This window comes from Lactuca sativa, chromosome 2 (genome assembly GCF_002870075.4).
Source record: "Lactuca sativa cultivar Salinas chromosome 2, Lsat_Salinas_v11, whole genome shotgun sequence".
Classification (NCBI taxonomy): domain Eukaryota; kingdom Viridiplantae; phylum Streptophyta; class Magnoliopsida; order Asterales; family Asteraceae; genus Lactuca; species Lactuca sativa.
The window spans coordinates 182,288,621-182,306,204 of record NC_056624.2 but is presented as its reverse complement, the minus strand read 5'-3'; the positions used below and the strand labels follow the sequence as shown (position 1 = coordinate 182,306,204).

General features: G+C 31.6%; 2 protein-coding genes across 2 annotated transcripts; one reads left to right on the top strand and one right to left on the bottom strand.

Annotated features, from left to right (window-relative positions):
* Positions 1-3,061: 3,061 nt before the first annotated feature.
* Positions 3,062-4,711, bottom strand: LOC111920098 (uncharacterized). The gene is made up of 5 exons (XM_052769005.1): positions 4,499-4,711; positions 3,955-4,083; positions 3,740-3,860; positions 3,590-3,671; positions 3,062-3,414 (listed from the first exon to the last, which is right to left on the bottom strand). Exons 1-5 carry the CDS (start codon positions 4,709-4,711, stop codon positions 3,120-3,122), a joined length of 840 nt encoding a protein of 279 aa, XP_052624965.1. The 3' UTR covers positions 3,062-3,119.
* A 6,657-nt stretch (positions 4,712-11,368) lies between these two features.
* Positions 11,369-13,438, top strand: LOC111920058 (pentatricopeptide repeat-containing protein At3g29230). Its single transcript, XM_023915632.3, has one exon. It carries the CDS (start codon positions 11,498-11,500, stop codon positions 13,298-13,300), a length of 1,803 nt encoding a protein of 600 aa, XP_023771400.1. The 5' UTR covers positions 11,369-11,497; the 3' UTR covers positions 13,301-13,438.
* Positions 13,439-17,584: the final 4,146 nt, after the last annotated feature.

The window sequence follows — 17,584 nt, the reverse complement described above, 5'->3', positions numbered from 1 at the left end:
CCCCTGGCTGGGATCGAAAATCCAATTTTAGAAAGTTGACCGTTTTTTCCCTGAGATCCGTTTAATGACAGGTTTGGTAGTTTTATGACAGTTTGTAACTGTCTATTGACAGTTTTCAGACAGGAATGATATATCCGTTTTTTGGTCATTTTTCTGATATATCTTGAAGAACATTTTCACATACATTCTCAGATTTCATTCTCTGAATTTCATTCAATTGAGTTTTCGACATGTACCATCGAAATACTTTAATTTGATAGCGAATCACGAATTTCAGAGAATCCAAGCAATCTATTCATCCCCTATTTTCTAATATATATATATATATATATATATATATATATATATATATATATATATATATATATATATATATAGGAGGGTTCAATTGAGAAAAAAAAGGTTGAGAATGGGGGAATCATTCTCAGTCACTCATTTATTTTTGTCGCAAAAGCCTCCGTCGTATCAACAGAAATTGGAAAGGAATAGATATGTGTTTTCCAACAAAACATGTTTCCTTAAACTATGCTAATCATTACCTTAATATATACAAAAACATTGTTTTTTCGTTTTTTTTTTTTAATTTTTAAGAAGCTATTTTTATCGGAAAATGATTTTAAATATACCAAAATTCATGATTTTTTGTTCTCTACAAGTAGACATCCATATTGATATAGTTTTAAGATAAAATAATTTTTTTTTTATATTTTCAGCTATCGTTATTCATAAGTGAATAAAAATGAATCAGGTTTTTACTATAGTACATTCGTTATTCAGTTATGAATAAAAACTATAATTATTATTCTTATTTTTCTTTTTTACAATTTAAGTATCATTCATATATGAATGTAACATATAATAAACATAGAATATTCATATTTAAATATTAGACGATGCTTTCACTTATGAATATTACATAGTATATTCACTTGTGATTATTAGATGGTATATTCACTTATGAATATTAGATAATATTTTCATATTTGAATATTACATAGTATTACATGGTATATCAAATGTGAATATTACATAGTATATTCATTTGTGAATATTAGATGATATATATCCACTTATGAATATTACACAATATATTCACATATGAATATTACAAGGTATTTTCACAAATATATATAATTTTTATATGTTATTCACATATGAATAACATACAGACTTGCATATGTGTTTTTTTGTTTTTATAATCATATACTGAGAAAACATATTCATATATGAATATAATGTGGTAATTTAGTTTATGCATTTCATCAAACAGTTGGAGTGCATACAATTTAACTTTTTTTAAAAATGTTAAAAACATGATATTTTGATTATTTAAATTTTACAAAAGAGTAGATTGATAGAGAATTATATGAAATTTTTCAAAAAAAAAAAAACGATTTGATTTTTTTCTAACCTCAATTTTGAAGTTTTATTTGATAATCGATGTTGAATGAATGATATGAAGTGGATTTTTGTTGATTATCGATGATGTTGATCTAATAACGCTGGGAGTATAATTAATCATAGATGTTGAAGATCTGATCGTATTCAAGCACAATTGAAGGTTGAATTTAAAGAACCAAAAACGAATTTTTGTTGTTAATTGTTGAATCGTTGATTATTGACGAAGATCGATGATTTAGCACTGGATGATGTTGATGATGGTTTAATTGAAGAAATCTGGATGATTGTTGAAAGTTGGAGAAGAAATTCGGATGATGAACGATGAATGGGTTTGAACTACAGATACGTATTTGAGATTGAAGGTTGTTCTCATATTTACAAGCTTGTCACCGTGTCTTTTTATGCTTAGATAAAATGAGTGGCTGAGAATGATTCCCCCATTCTCAACCTTTTTTATTTTCTCAATTGAACTCACCTATATATATATATATATATATATATATATATATATATATATATATATATATATATATATATATATATATACTAGCCGTCTACCCGTGCAAAGCGACGGGCGTAAAATATTTTTTTTCGACAATTAGTTTCTTTTCGTGACGAAAAATAAGAATCTGGGAAATCACAAAAACTATTTATGTAATTTTGTCTAAAACTTATTAAGATTTTCAATAACAACTTTGTATACTTTTAGTCATCCGATCATAATAATAATAAAAAAACAAACTCAAAACAACATACATATAATTAATAATGGTTGATTGTACAATATTAATCACACAACTATTTTTATACATCACAATGGAGGTGTAAAGTGTCATCATTGCCTCTTGCCAGCATGTTAACCATCAACTATTTCCGCATCAATGACATTATGCCGAAAACTTTTGTATATAAATATGGTGTCATTACACAACCTATTTGATAGATAAATATTATGTAACAATATGGTATTGATAAAAGAGGATTAAACGGGATAATATGCATCAAAAGTCATTTGTATAGATCTAAATCTCAACCTAAACCCGTTTATTTTCAGGCTGGGTCAATATCGAGTTACCGATTGGGTCGAGAGTTGTCTCCCCTATAATTTAGCTATACAAATGTTGCATCGGAAGATGACTACAATGGTGATATTGAGGGAATTAGTTATAATTTGGGATTTGAATTTTGAAATAAAAAATATGATGTTTGGCTTGAACCCATTCTTTGGATTTGCCACAATTAGAATCCATTTGAAATATAATATAAACTTTTGGAATGAAATTAGAGAATTGGAGAAAAATTGTCATTCTTTAAGTGGTTGAATGTGATATACATAGATTGTAATTGGAGAAAATGCAACTGATGGTCAACGGTCAAGAGAGAAAGAGAGAGGGGCTAGATGGCCAATTTTTTACTTTGGACCCACCAAAAGTAACTATTACGCAATCATCTTTTGTTATTTCAAGATAAAAAATATAAAATGACGTGAAGTCAAATATGTACTCATCTAAAACAGACGTAAATACTAAAGAACTTCAAAATTAGTATCATATAAAATTAACACCCATTGTAGCAAACTATTTACCAAATTACAACAATAAATACCTTGAAAAACAAGTGTTACACAGACAAACTATACAAAATGTGGTGCTTCCGACAAATTACCACCATGTTTAGGTGCCTCAAAAAGCTTTTTCTACTCTGTACAAATGACAAGTTTACCCATATGTTCCCACCCATCCATTAGGGATACCATGTTTATGAAACCATTCAGGCATGTGAAACTTTTCATAGAGTAGAGGCCTTACATCACCCTGTTCAGACAGTTGTTTCAGAAGTGGGAGAATGACATCAAGAAGCTGATTATCATGTGGTTGTCCAACAGAAAAAGGCATGCATGGGATTCCATTCACTGGTTGCAATAAGAAACTGAATGGATTGTTGTCAACAATCACAATTCTGCAGAAGTTTCTTGATATGCAAGAAAGATCCTTCACATGTTCTCTGTATTCCCTACAAAAATTAAAAACGTTTAACCTCTTCCTTCAACTATATTATTATCTAGAAAGAGATAGGATAATAAATGGCTAAATGCAACATATAGCAGTTTCTATTTATCTTAATTACATCATTGTACTTTCAAATTATACTTTATTAGAATTTAGAACATTGTACTTTAAAAACTTACGTGGAACTTGTTGAAGGGCGATAAAGTCTCCGACTAAATCTGTTTTCAGCATCTATTCTGTCAACAAGTGGTTTAGCATAACCTGCAATCATGTAATAAATTAATAACTAAAGCTGAAAAAATCAACAAAATGAAAAGCAGTGAGCAAACCTTCAAGGCCTGCAGTGAATAGAATAAGATCAGCAAATAAACTGAGTTGGGTAAGAAATCCGTGCAATCCAGGACGTTCGAATACTATTACATAGTTGATTTTGGGTTTGCCTTCACTTTCCTTCAAATCAGAAGTTTGAATGTTATGTTTGGTTATTTATCTTTATGATAGATGATAAAGAAGATGAGTAGATGATGAAGATAGACATTCTTACCTTGTCTAAAGATAGACATTCTAGCTCAAACCAATTCAATCCAGCATCTATGGCTTGATTACGAACAATGGCAGGTAAACTGGAAGTCTCATAAGCACATACCAGAGTTTCATCCAATTCAAGAACAACCTACAGCGAGAGTTACATCAATGTTTATAATCAAGCTCAAATCTAATTAGGTTTATGCACGTAATCTGCTTGAAATATGATATTTGATGTAGAGGCGTTGATTTAATGACTCTAAACAGTACGAAGAGGTAAAAACTTAGGTCTCCCGATGTAAAGTATCACTTATTGCAGTAGTATTATCATATGATCTAGGAATTTGAAGTTTTGAACATGAATTCAAATTCTAGAAAAGCGCATGCGTCATCGAAATTAATACAAACGCCTAACAGTTGTAAGTTGTTGATTCAATAGAAGCAATAACATAAATGAGGGAAAGGGGGTGATGGGAACTTCCTATACGTATGTGAAATCAGTTATATCGAAGATTACTTACTCTCACAGCCGAACATTGGATCTGCTAAAAATCACAACAAACATGAAACTCGAGTGAGAAGCCGAAGTTAAAGTAGGAATAGAGGATTAGGGAGGATGTAGCGAGAAAGAACTTTGGCTTATCGAACATAATGAGAAATTGATGGAGAAGTTTATATTCATGGCTAGAGATAGAGGATGAGGTTAAAGGCGGATGAGGAGAGCCATGATCTGATACACTATGGATAAATGTAGAAAGATGAATGCTTGGAGCCATGTTTAGGGTTTTTCTTAAAAGGAGAGAGAGAGAGAGAGAGAGAGAGAGAGAGAGAGAGAGAGAGAGAGAGAGAGCGAACGCCAGATATAAGGAAGATGGACCGGATTAATGAGTATTTGAATTTTGAATTCAGAATTTTATCTTAAGATCTGGGTTTGATCGATTCAAAATTTATCAAAAAATTATGAAGCTACCGATATATTAGGAAAAGATTGGACGGGTGGATTAAAAACTTATACGTATGCTGCATTACTTGGTTATACTTTAAGCTTATATGTTTGGATGATTTAAATTTAATATTATTTTATTCATGATTAGTTGTACTTTACGTTTAGAGACTTGAACGTCTTAAAAAAATATTATTATTTTAGTGGATCTATTTATAGAAATAGTATGATTTCTTTTATAAGTTAGTAAAGATATATATATATATATATATATATATATATATATATATATATATATATATATATATATATATATATATATATTCTTGTAATTATTATCGAGATGAAAGGAGATTAATTCAATAATATAAACGACTTTTATATAGATAGACAATCCATAAGAGTAATTCAAGTTAGGTACTTGTCCTTGACACTTCAAACATTTTAACTGGTCTCTCAAAAATATTAGTAATTCCACAAAATATAAACATACTACAAAAAGATAGCTTCTTTCATAGACATTTCAAGTAAACCATCATTTAACCTTCAACCAACCATTTGTTTAGAAAAAAATAAATCTCTTACCAAATGCTTTAAATGTCTTGTTTATATCTTGTAATTCTTACTAGTTATTGACATACACACATAAAGTCCTACTTAAAAGTTCTTATCTATTACAAAAGCAAACAAACGCATTGGCTATTTGATTTTACTAATATTTACACCTTAAATGGTTAGATCTAATAAAGCCACAAAATATAAGTCGGCAAATTAACCAAGATTCACGTAAAAGATCCATGATATCTACCGGAACATTGTTGTGAAATGATCAATCATAATTGCTTATTGTTTAGGTTGTTGAGTATAGACAACATGTGAGTTATTATATCCAAAAGTTGTTATCTCACCAGCCATGTCATCGTGGTATTATAACACCAATTGAAGAAAATAGACAACATATCATATCACCATTTGATTTCTATGTCATAGTATCTTTTTTTTTGCTTGTTAAATAATTATAAAAAAAATATAAATTAATAAAACATGTTATTTTAATAATAATAATAATAATAGTAATAATAATAATAATAATAATAAATAGATTATATAAGTCCAAGGTCCAAATAGTTTTTTTTTTTTTTTTTTTTTTTTTTTTTTTTTTTTTTTTTTGAAATCATATATGTAAGACAAATTTGGCTAGGGGTTTAACTCATAAGAATGTGGAACTTGAGGGGCCACAACTGTCCAAACCGAAAAGTTATTGTCTTCTTCATTGTTATCGGTACGTAGGGGTGAGCATTTGGAACGAACCGACTCTTGGACCGGACCGGTTTCGGAGAATATTCTGGACCGTGGACCGGACCGGATAAGACTTATCGGGTCCAGGTCCAGGTCCGGGTTTTCCGGTTTTTGGACCCGTTTGGACCGGTACAACTTTACATGCATATGATACAACTTGTTAAAATGCGTTTTTGGGTTTAATACAACTTGTTAAAATGAATATGTTGTTAGGTTTGATACATTACAACTCGTTAAAATGAATATTTTTTTGGTTTTGATACAATACAACTCGTAAAAATGAATACGTTTTTCGTTTATTGTGCCATTTGGATCAGTTAAACTTTGATTATTTATATTTTATATCATTTGTTTGAAGGATTGTAACTCATTAAGTATAACACCAAAAACTACAAAATTATAGTCTAAAATCATCTAGAAACTCTAAATTACACGTTGGAAAAAAACAAATTTTAATCTGACTTAAAACGAATGAGATATGTTTGTTTAAAGAATTTCACAAAACACAAAAGTGTAAATTTCCTGCTGAAAAGTTGAAATATTTCAAATTTGATATATCATCTTTGAATATTGTAACTCATTGAATATTACATCAATATCAACAAAATTATAGTCTAAAATTATCTACAAAATCTAAATTACACGTTGGAAAAAACCGCATGTCAATCCGACTTAAAACGAATGAGATATGCTTGTTTAAAGATTTTCACAGAATACAAAAGTTTAAATTTCTTGCTAAAAAGTTGAAATATTTCAGATTTGATATCTCATCTTTGAAGCATTGTTACTAATCGAATATAGTACCAAAAAACAACAAAATTATAGTCTCAAATCAGCTACAAACTCTAAATTACATGTTACAAAAAACCACATGTTAATCCGACTTAAAACAAATGAGATATGTTTGTTTAAAGAATTTCACAGAATATATAAATTTCTTGCTGAAAAGCTTAAATATTTCAGCTTTTATATCTAATCTTTAAAGTATTGTAACTCATCAAATATAACACCAAAAACAACAAAATTATAGTGTAAAATCTTCTACAAACTCGAAATTACACGTTGGAAAAAACGCATCTTAATCCGACTTAAGACAAATGAGATATGCTTGTTTAAAATTTTTTACAAAATACAATATTAAAAAAAAAAAGACAGTTCAAAATCGGTTTTTACACGGAACCGGCCGAACCGGACCAGTAAAAAAAAAAAAAACCGAAACGGTTTTGTTGAAATCCTAGAACCGAGAACCGGACGGGGGTCCAAAAAAACGGTTCGGTCTGGTCCGGTCCAAATGCTCACCCCTATCGGTACGCACAAAACGGGAGGATAAGTCTCACAATTTACGGACCTATAACGGTCACATTCATCCAAAAACTCTTGTTGTCCTTCGTTACCAGCACTGTGGATGGCCACATAACATGCAAAAACAGCTAGGTTGGGTGGTGTGTAGTCGTTACCACAATGTTTTTTGGGGCCACGTCTTCATAAGGGAGTGGGCGTTGCCCACACCGATTAGTCTTAGAAAAGGGAAACTTCTGTCATTTCATTGAAGTTGCATTTTGCATGAAGATTGTGGATTAAAATGACATCCAAAACTATGAATACTATGTTTCTAAAATAATAACAATTAAAAAAATTAGTTTGATTAAAGCGTGATTTGATCTTACAGTATATATTTTTTGTTAGTATATATTTATCATTGTACATGTTATGTAATTCTTCGTTCATGGGTTTATTTTCGATCCAAACTTTGTTGTATTATTCTTATATATTGTCTATGAATAGGAGTAAGATCTTCATGAGAAAAATACACTTCTCTACCGAGCACATATACCACCCATACATTGGGTAGAAGCTCTCCACATTGTCACTCACTTTCTCAACATCCTACCGTCCATCACCCTAGAAAATGATACGACATACCACGAGCTCTTAATTTCAACTACAAGACACATACACATACGTACCTTCGTGTCTTTGAATGTAGTTGCTACCCCCACTTAACAACCGATCATAAACTTGTGCCATGAACAACACCATGTTTGCCTCTGGTATCCTTCGAATCATAAAGGATATCAGTGCCTAAAACTAGCTACCAAGAAAAATATCATATCTCGTCATCTCACTTTTGATGAAACAATGCTATATGACACATAACTTCCTCATTTGTATAATTGTGTAGATACATCCGACAATGCAAACAACATATCCACCACTCCCTACACTTACCTATAATCGAACACCACAATGTCACTTCAACTCCACCACCTAACCCTCAAGACACCTCACACATCGCCATATTAGTAGCCCACCTCCCCAGCTATGTGTGTGGCCACTCGACCAACCACCTTCTTCCATCAGTAGCTACAACTCCACCTTAACCCACCACGACAACCATGTCGGTTGCCGCATCATCTCCAACGATACACAATGCTACGTCAGCAACCAACAACCCTACCCTCGTTGCCACATCATCGACCTCTCCACCACCACTTCAATCCATCGATAATCTATTTCTATATGCTCTATTCGGTCAACCATCCTTAGTTGTTCCAATCTCCTCAACTTACTCTAAGATTACTCGTGGCAGGTTCAAAAACTCAATCTTTTATGACATCAAGCAGGATCCATGTGCATGTTTTCATTGGTTTGTTGTATTTGTTTCGAGACTTGGGTTCACTAATAGACTTTATGATTCTTCAATATTAATATATCAATGGGCTCTCACACAACTTATTTTCTTTTATATGTTGATGCTATTTTTGATAGCTTTTTCCATCGACCTTCTAAGATAGTGTCAGCCATGTTTGGTATCGAATTTTCAATGATAAACCTTAGTAACTTAAACTATTTTCTTGGTACCATTGTCTCTCGTGGCATCCATGACATCTTTTGTCTCATCAAAGATATTTCTTGGGAGTTTTAGGAAGGGCTAATATACTTAATTGTAAGACTCCTCGCATCCCATATAACATATTCGTCAAGCTGGATGGTTCGACTCCATGAACCGAGGACCCATCTTTATATCATAGTTTAGCATGGGCCCTTTGGTACCTCATATTTACACATCCAAACATAAATTATTCGGTCAAACAGATTTGTTTGTGCATGTGTGTCCACAAGAAACACACTCCGCAACTTTAAAAAGAATTATTCGTTATGTTTTGCGGTACGACAAATTTTAGATTACAACTTTTTGCTTCATCGTCTCATACGCATACAACATATTCTGATGTTGATAGGGATGGTTCCTTAACACCCATCATTCCAATTTAGGATATTGTGTATTTCTCGGGCAAAACCTACTTCCGAGTATGTTAACAGCTTCAGTAAATGACTTGCTTCTTTTTATTATGGAATTTAGGTCGAGATTGAACATTAGACAATCACCTTCCATTCAAATTACAAAGACTGTTATTATATATTTATTATTGTACATGTTATGTAATTTTCGACCCATGGTTTTATCCTTGGCCCAAAGTTTGTTGTATTATTTTTATATGTCGTCAATGAATGAAATAACGATCTTAACGAAAAAATACATAATTAGAGTTTTATTTTATTAAATATTCAGAAGTAAGAGTCAAAATAAAAATTTCTTTCTATGTACTGGAACTTCATTCTATTATATCTTTTTAATTTAATATAAGATATTTTGATTTTTTTATTTTATTTAAAAAAAAGGGAAAATATAGCTAATTTCTTTATAATTTGCCAAAAGATAACTATGCATATGGAGAGCAAATATAACTAATTTCCTTAATATTTTTATTATTAGCTGTTTTTAGTTTTTGTTATTAGTTTAGAGAAAAAGGAAAATATAGCTAATTTTCCTAATATCTTGCCAAAAAATACGTATAATTTTTTTTCTTTATTTTATTATACCTTAGCTATATTTTCCTTTTTCTCTAAAACAAATAATTAATTTTAATATTTGCTAAATTTTAACTATATTTTGAAAAAAAAAATTATCTTTTTTTACGTCAATTGTATAATAGACACTAGGTTTATATAAAAATTCGATTTTAACATTGTGTTTTATTATTATTATTTTCAATTAAATCACTAAGTTTTACATTTTTGTTGCAAATTTAATAAATTGTTCAGTTTGTTTTAGGTGTTTTATATTACTCACTTACTGACTACGCACAAAAAGTTGACATGACTTCCACATATGATAAGAGTTGACAAACATTTAGGTTAAATTAAACCATTATGTAGATTTGTGATTATTCCCATTGATTTCTTTTTCTTTTCTTTTCTTAATAATCATAATTTTCTGTAATGGCTTTCTAAGGTCAGTCAAATTGTTAGTCATCATAACATGGTGTAAGCAAGACAAGAAGACTTGTTTACAATATCATCTCTTATAGGAAACCTATGTTGTCTTCTTTACATTATTTTGAGATGATGTATTACACAAAATTATGATGCTCTTAGAGGAAAAAAAAAGAGAGACAAGGAAAAGTGAGTACAAAAAAAGAAAAAATAAATAAGGAAAAATGAGTACATATCTATACAAGGATTCAATTTAATCTAAAGTTTTGTCAACTCATATTATATGTGTAAGTCATTTACTTTGTTTCCATGATCAACAATTAAGAAATCGAAACATATAAAACAAAGTTAAATTTGCAACAAAATATAAAGTTAATGACTTAATTGAAAAAAAAATACAATGTCAAAAATCAGATTTTATATACATTGAATAAAGGTTGTACATATCGAGATTTGACTTAAGATCGTTTTACGTTTTGCAAGACCTTGATCGTAAGATCGGACCGGGATCAAAAGATCCTATCAAAATAAAATCATACTCAAATTTAACTTCTTAAACATGAACCTTAACTTTTGTTGCTATAAAACGTTAAAATTTAAAAGAAAACAACTTAATTAAAAAAAAAGTTCATTTTGATCATGTATAACTAAATACATGAGATCAAAAATGGGTTATTATAAATGTGTTCTGATGATTATTATGTGGGTGTTCTTGCCTAAATCAAGATAAATTGATGAAATTGTGACGCTCTACAAGATTTTTCTCAACGAACAATCACTTGAACAAAAATCATGTAATAAATTAAGAGCTAAAAGATGAAATCGGGAATCGGTTTTTATTTGTAGAATAGATCTTAAAAATCAAAATCAAAATTTTAACAACTTACATTTAATATTTTTTTATACATTTTGCCTTTTTTTTTTTTTATATTATATCCTGTTCTATTACATATTTCTACAATTATTTGGATAATATCATGGTTATCGTACATGGACGAGATCTCAGCCCTCTGCTTCTCTTCCGTCTCCGTAATCCCGCAGAATGCAAGTGCCCGCCCCGTTTCGTGCACCGGCTTGGGTATCCACGCGCCGCCTCCTCGAACAGAAACTATCAGACCTCCATAAATGCAACGATCTAAGACAACTGAAGCAAGTTCATGCACTCATATACAAATCCAGTCTTGACCAGGACCCATTCGTCATCCCCAAACTCATCACTGCCTTCTCTCTCTGCCGCCAAATCCCTTGCGCCATCAAAGCCTTTAACCAAGTCCACGAACCCAACGTCCATTTATACAACACTATGATTAGAGCTCACGTTCACAATTCTCAGCCTGCCCAAGCCTTTGAGATTTTTTTCTTGATGCAAAATTCCGGTGTTTTTCCTGATAATTTCACTTATCCTTTCCTTTTGAAGGCCTGTTCCGGCCAGAATGATTTTCATTTGGTCAAAATGATTCATAGCCATATCCAAAAATTCGGTTTTTCTTCGGATATTTACGTGCCTAATGCGTTGATTGATTCTTATTCGAGGTGCGGTTTGGTGGGTGTAGGTGCAGCTAAGAAGGTGTTCAGTGTGATGGAAGATAAAGATACTGTTTCTTGGAACACAATGATCGGTGGCTTGGTGAAATTGAATCGGCTAAGCGAAGCACGCCAGCTGTTCGACGAAATGCCTGAGCGTGATATGGTTAGTTGGAACACCATATTGGATGGTTATGCTAAAGCAGGACAGTTAAACGATGCATTTGAACTGTTTGAGAAAATGCCTGAGAGAAATGTTGTCTCTTGGTCTACCATGCTCACAGGTTATAGCAAAGCTGGAGATATGGATATGACAAGAATGTTGTTCGACAAAATGCCTGTCAAGAATATGGTTTCTTGGACCATAATAATATCTGGCTATGCACAAAAGGGGCTTGCAAAGGAAGCAGCCGATTTATATGTACAAATGGAGGAAGCAGGATATCGCCCTGATGATGGGGCTATAATCAGTATTCTAGCTGCATGTGCAGAGTCTGGTTTAATTTGGTTAGGTAAACGAGTGCATCAATCTATTAAAAGAAACAGGCATCACTGTAGTACCCTTATTGAAAACGCATTAGTTGATATGTATGCCAAATGTGGCAGCTTAAACAGGGCATTAAGCATCTTTAATGGGATGTCTAAGAAAGATTTAGTATCTTGGAATGCCATGATTCATGGGTTAGCAATGCATGGACATGGAAACGAAGCACTTGAGCTTTTCTCCAAAATGAAACAAGAAGGCTTCACCCCAGATAAAGTTACATTTGTTGGTGTTCTATGTGCATGTACTCATGGTGGTTATATTGATGAAGGGATTCAATATTTCTACACAATGGAAAGAGACTACGGGGTTCCTCCCGAAATTGAACATTATGGATGTGTGATTGATCTTTTAGGGCGTGGAGGGCGTCTTCAAGAAGCATACAGGTTAGTATGCACTATGCCAGTTGAACCTAATGTGATCATATGGGGTGCCCTTTTAGGGGCTTGTAGACTTTATAATGCAGTGGAACTTGCTCAAGAAGTGTTGGAACATTTGGTTAAATTAGAACCTGAAAATGCTGGAAACTATTCGATGTTGTCCAACATATATGCTGCAACTGGTCAATGGGGTAGTGTGGCGGATGTAAGGTTGAAGATGAAGAACATTGGGAATGAAAAGCAATCAGGAGCTAGTTTACTTGAATTAGAAGATGGAGTTCATGAATTTACTGTAAAAAATACTTTGCATCCTGCATCTGATAAGATATATCAAATGGTTGATGGATTGAGTGATCATATGAAGAAAGTTGGTTATTTCCCAGATGCATTTTACTAATACAAGTTAATAAAATGGAGGAGATACTGAGTGCTTCTGGAAACTGACTTCACTCATCTTGTTGTATGTATATTCATCATGTACAATTTTGCAATTGCTTCTGTTATTTCTTGTTATACATGAAATGTTTAAATCCTATGTCCTGTTATATCTTTTGTTCATCACAAGAACATCTTATAGAGAAGTTGGTACTCATTCTACTGTTGTAGATGAGTTCTTGCTTTGATCATCTCCATGAATTGGATATATTGTTTCATGTGAATTTGTTTGTTTTGATCCTTGTTTGATGACTTCCTATGGCTTTTTAGTGATACGTTATTGATTTGTTTACCATGTTTTGTGAATTAAATTCATCCCTAGCCTCCTCATTTACTTCATTGACCAAAATACCCTTCTTCCTCCCCACACTTTGCATTTTAGTCAAACTATTAATTTTATTTCTTTTGGCCCATTAAACGACTTAATTTGCTTTAGCCCAATTATTTAATAAAAGAGCTTAATAAATTTAGGGCAATATAATAAAAGCCATTATATTTTTCTATTTTTGTGGTTTAAATGTCGTGAATCAAAATATTGCACTAAATCTACGCAACAATTTTTTACAATTTTTTTCTATTATGACAACTTTAACTTTGCTATAGCGGACAAAGTGTTCGGATATGGAAATTTTTTTGTCAGAGTTGGGTGGTTTTAGTGGAATATTTTGATTGCCAATGGTGAAAATACAAATGTGACCAAAATATAATGACTTTTATATAACTTTTTTATATATTTCTCTCTAGGTCTATTAAAACATCTCCGACGTACCTCTTACATCATTTCCCTTTCAACACCTCTTCAATCTCACTTATGAATAATATTATTCCAAATATAAAGTAATACTTTTTATTTGTACCAGAATAGAGTGGAACTTTGGTTGTCAATTTTAGTCCCTCTCAATTTAATATTTATAAATTTTTAGTATAATTTAATTTACTAATTATAACTTAAATGCAATAACCAATATTTATAGTATCATGTTATATATTAAATTATATTAATTAATCATAAAAATGAAGATTAATAACATTCAAGAGTATTAAAAATGCTTTACATATATTTAAACTATTTCAAAATGATCAAAATACTTTATAACATTATAACGAAGTTGTAAACGATATATTCTATTTATGTCATGTATCCTGAAAAGGGAAAACTTCATATGTACACACCTTGGTGGTTAGGTTATTTAACTACTTGTCTTGACCTTGTTCTTGTCCTAATCCTTTTCTTTGTTTTTGATCTTGAATACCTGGCCAAAATCATATTGAATTGTTCCAATACAATTTTCAAAATCAATAATATAACCCACATATGTAAATCAATCCTACATAAACAAGACAACGATTCTATCTTCCATTGCCTTTCGATGACATTCTTATAATGTCACTATGCACTTTTCTCATAATCATATAATTCAATAGGTTCAAGTAATATCATTTTTTTGTTATTGTATTCAGTTTATACAACTTTTATAACTATTGACCCATATAAGAAGTTGTATACAATTTATGAACTAAAAACATGTTAATGATATTCAATAACATGTTTATGTAATTATGTCCTTCAATTTATCCTTTATTACATTTATCTAAGCTTCCTTGCTTCCGATTCAAAATCAAAATTACCAGTTCTTGGAATTTGTTCAATACATATTATTAATAAATAACATGTTTACATAATCCATTTCATGAGTATCTTATCATGTGATAATCCATAATTTAAGATTCTAATGATGTTATTTTATCTTAATAGCATGTCAACGATATTTAATTTTCCATTAACTATCTTCATGCAAGTATTTCATCGAAACTATGGTTCTTGAGATTTTCCAATAACTTGTAAATTAAACCCATAAAAAAGAATGGTAGCGCCTGAACTACGTTGAAAGACCGGTAGCAATCATAGATAAGAAAACAAAGACCTTACGCAATAAGGTAATCAGTCTAGTGAAAGTTCAGTGGCAGCACCTAGGGATGAAAGTAGATCCAAACCCGAACTGGATGAACCCGGACCTAGAAAACCCAGAACCGGTTAACGAGATTTTGTAGAACTGGAAACCGGACCGGTATATAGGAACCGATTCTGGTTCGGTTCCGAGTAGGGTACCGGGTAAAGTGGGTCTAGAACCAAAAAACCCAGAAACATCAAAATGGGTAGGTTGGAACCGGATAAAGTGGATTTAGAACTGGAAACCCAGAAAAACCGGAATTTTTTGGTAATTACTTACTAGTTAGTGGGTTGAACTTTGAAAATTTTCATATTGATATATTCCGACTTTGGGGGACTGTAACTCATTGAATATGAAACGAAAATTGACAAAATTATAGTATAAAATTATGTACAAACTCTAAATTACACTTTAGAATAAACCGCATGTCAATCCCACTTTAAACGAATGAGATATGCATGTGTTAACATTTTCACAGAATACAAAATACAAAAACAAATAACTGAAAAGTTGAAAATTTTCAGTTTTGATATCCCGACTTCGGGGGACTGTAAATAATTGAATATTAAACCAAAAATGACAAAATTATAGTCTAAACTCATGTACAAACTCTAAACTACAAGTTGGAAAAAACCATATGTAAATCCTACATCAAACGAATTAGACATGCATGTTTTAAAACTTTCACAGAATACAAAAAAACAAAAAAACTAAAAACTTTCAGTTTTGATATCTCGACTTTAGGGGATTGTAAGTCAATGAATATAAAACTAAAAATGGAAAACTTATAGTCTAAAATCATGCACAAACTCTAAACTACACGTTGGAAAAAACCGCATGTTAATCGGAGTTGAAATGAATGAGATATGCATCTTTTTAACGTTTCACAAAAACCGATTACGGCTCTAAAAGTGGTTCCGGTTCCTAACATTGGTTCCGGTTTTTAAACCCAGTTTACCAGGACCCGATGGACCCAAACCCGGATTACCCAGAACCTGGATAAAACCAATTTTTAAACCCGGAACCGGAGCCAGTTCTATATATTCTGGTTCTAACGGTTTCGTTTCGATCCGTTTTTTCGGTTCTAAATCTCATCCCTAGCAGCACCGGAAAGGGTTGGAATGGACCTGGAAAACAGAAGAAGAGATGAGGAGCAACTACACACAGTTATTTAGTTAGATTTCGGAGACGAAATCCTTGTAAGTGAGGGAGAGTTGTAACACCCCATTTTTACTACTCCCATAGATAGTAATAACAAGTAGTTATTATGAAATAGAAAGTAGAAATACATTACTTTTATGTCCAAATAATCATATTCATTATGTAGTGTTGGGTCAAAAATATGATTTATACTTTGCTTTTCTAAGCATTTATTGTTTTTAGTCTTGAGCGAAAATATTATTAGGTTTATTTGTAGCTTGGACCGAAAACTCATGGGTTTCGGTCTGGGTATTGTCACACCCCCGAACCAGACGACGGAAACGTCTGGGGGTTCGTGTGACTAACAATTGAATAATCATCACAATGAATATACATGAAACGTAACACATTCATCACCAACATTACATAACACAACTATCATAGTTCACATCAAGTACATTGTTAAAATACATAAGTTCTAATTGTTCATGATACGATAAGTGAGGTTACATAAATAAAACCATACACGCTTGCATATCTTCCAGCTTAACGATTACCTGAGAATACAAGTTATTCTGAAAACGGTCAACGTATATAATGTTGGTGAGTTCATAAGTATGTTTGAGTAAAAGTTTTTGTATCTTTCATAAAAACCCAGAAAATCCGATATTTTCTATAAATTGTCTAAAAATGATGTAAAAATAAAGTATAAATGCATGTGTGAATTTCATAGTTATAACTTATATAAATGTAGCTTAGATTCATTGTATTTTGAATAACTGATAAGTATATATGAATAATTTCCCCAGAAAATCTGATATTTTCTGTTTTATAGCAATGTTTAGATTCTTGTATCGTTAAATAAGAGCTTTGTATTGACACCCTCAAAGAGTTTACCTTTAAATGGTTAAACTTTTGGTATCAAATCCCTATATGAGCCGTTATAACCATGCATGATAATGACTAGGTCGTCCGTCTTGGTATTTTTCCAAATGCCGGTCTTGATAAGGATGTTGTCGCCCTAGATTGGCCTAGTCAAAAATATGGTTTATACTTTTCTTTTCTAAACATTTATTGTTTTTAGTCTTGAGCGAAAATATTATTGGGTTTATTTGTAGCTTGGACCGAAAACGCATGTGTTTTCGGTTTGGGTA

Coding starts and splice junctions, on each gene's coding strand:
- LOC111920098 (XM_052769005.1), bottom strand. CDS start 4,711: ATGGCTCCAAGCATTCATCTTTCTACATTTATCCATAGTGTATCAGAT. Junction 4,084..4,498: donor GCTTCTCACTCGAGTTTCAT/GTTTGTTGTGAT, acceptor CTCTCGCTGTAG/GTTGTTCTTGAATTGGATGA. Junction 3,861..3,954: donor AATGTCTATCTTTAGACAAG/GTAAGAATGTCT, acceptor TCTGATTTGAAG/GAAAGTGAAGGCAAACCCAA.
- LOC111920058 (XM_023915632.3), top strand. CDS start 11,498: ATGCAAGTGCCCGCCCCGTTTCGTGCACCGGCTTGGGTATCCACGCGC.